The sequence below is a fragment of the Echinops telfairi genome, unplaced genomic scaffold (genome assembly GCF_000313985.2).
Source record: "Echinops telfairi isolate 266 unplaced genomic scaffold, ASM31398v2 ScPeMD7_7469;HRSCAF=8507_1, whole genome shotgun sequence".
NCBI lineage: Eukaryota > Metazoa > Chordata > Mammalia > Afrosoricida > Tenrecidae > Echinops > Echinops telfairi.
Window position 1 is genome coordinate 62152400 of NW_022111373.1, and position 2016 is coordinate 62154415.

General features: G+C 34.2%; 1 protein-coding gene across 5 annotated transcripts in view; it reads left to right on the plus strand.

Annotated features, from left to right (window-relative positions):
* CCNH (cyclin H) overlaps positions 1-2016 on the plus strand; it is a 24453-nt gene that overhangs the window by 15086 nt on the left and 7351 nt on the right. For all 5 annotated transcript variants that reach the window (XR_006679616.1, XR_006679617.1, XM_004703501.2 and 2 more), the window contains exon 6: positions 896-966. Coding sequence is in view for 3 of the 5 variants with exons in the window: in XM_004703501.2 (XP_004703558.1) it covers positions 896-966 (71 nt within the window). In the remaining 2 variants the exon portion in view is untranslated. The remainder of the gene's footprint in view (positions 1-895; positions 967-2016) is intronic.

Consider the following 2016-nt stretch of genomic DNA (forward strand, 5'->3'; position numbering starts at 1 on the left):
TTGGGGGAGGGGTCACAGTAACATAGGGAACTGTATTAATGGGTCATGGCATTAGGAAGCAACGAACCAAAAGTATCACAAGTGTAAGTATATAATACTTAAAGTATAGTATCTTCTCTGCCTCTTTGGGTCACTGAGTCAGAATTGACTTGATGGAAGGGAGTTTTGTTTGTTTTCAGTGGTTTTGAGAAAAACAGATGTTTAGGCTTTATATCACACTTATGGCATAGTATTAACGTCTCTGGATTGGATTCCATATAAATAAAATGAAGTAGATTTGTTAAGTGTGGGATGTTACCCACTAAGACCAGTGTGATACCTGTTCCACGAAGAGCAGCTAGCCTTACATGGACTAGTGGCACCTTCTGGATTGACAGCTTCCTAGCCACATGACAGTGGACAAGTTACTTATTCATCCATTTGAGAGTCCACAGCTATAAAGTGAGGTTTGAAGTAGTATTTTAAGGAACTAGATTTAAAGTAAATATTAATAATGTTAATATTAATACATTAATATTGTTAATTATTATTACTATTATTTATCTTATTTATTTATATTATATTATTAATAATATAAAATTAATGTTAATATCAATAATAATCAAATGTTATTATGTTCATTTGACCTCTTAAACTGTGTATTTTATAAAATATAAAGTAACTGAACAGTAAACATCTTTTGGTTTACATTTTAGTAAATCCCTAACACTAGAAAAGTTGTAAAATATAGTTTTCTGAAGTTCAATCTATTGTTATGGAATCCATTTAAGTTAATTAAAAAAATTGTCCTTGATTAATTGACCATGAGGGAAAGTAATTTACGATGTGTTTTCTCAAGATGTTGTGTTTTCAGTAGATTTTTAAAACTCTAAAACTGTTTTCTCTCCTTTACCAGTTATTTATCAGAAAGTCTTATGCTGAAAGACAACAGAACTTCCTTGTCACAGTTACTAGATATAATGAAAAGTAAGTACCTGTAAAACAGAATGCCTTACAAAATAGTCTTCTCGTACAAAGCAGCTTTCAAAATAAATGCAAGCATGCTATTTGGCTTAAGACAACATGTAGGCTTGTTTAGATTTACTTTTATTGAATTATTGTGTCATGGCTGTCAGGATACGATGATGCAGAACAAATAGAAGGTGTATGACAAGTGGTCTTTAAGATACAGAATTTATCAGGAGTTAGAATATTATCAGATTTAGAATGGATTTAGAGATTCAAAACAAGGTCCTTGTAAGGTGTTCAGAGAGGCTCTGAAAATATATTTAAGCAAATATTTAAATCTGGAACTTGTTTTGTAGATAAGACATCTTTAACTGGTTTACTTGTGTCATTTGCTAACCGTTGTGAAGACCATGGTTCTCAACTGGTAAGATTTTGGCAATGCCTGGTTTGGAGTAGAGGTCTGAGGATGGGTCTGCTACTATCAGGCATTGGCTAGAGGTTAGAATGGTGCTTGCTGGACCTACAATGTACAGGACCAACTGTATGTTCGGTTGAAAATTGTTCCCCCTACCAAAACAGATGACCTATCCTAATCCTTGGAACCTGTAAATGTTAACTTTAAATAGCAACAAAAGAAAAAGTCTTTGAAGATGTAAGGAACTGGAAATAGGGAGATTATCCTGGATTATCCAGGTGTACCATAAATACATAATCACAAGGGTATTTGTCAGAGGCAGAGAGAGATTTGAGATAAAGAACAAGACCAGGTAAAGGCAAAGAGATTTAAAGGGAGAGGATTGAAGATACTAGCTTTTGAAGCTTGAAGTGAGGTGGCCAAAGTCAAGAGATGCTGCCTGTCACCCGAAGTTTAATGAGGCAAGAGAGATTCTTCCCTAGAATCTCCAGAGGGAGGGACTTTGGCTCTGCTAATACCTTGATTTTGGGACACTGAATTGATTACAGACTCTGGCAGCAGTTTTAGGAAACAAAACAAAGAATTATTGGCTCTAAATTATCAAAAGTACTGAGCTTGAGAAATTCATTATTCTTTCTCATGACCACTAACTG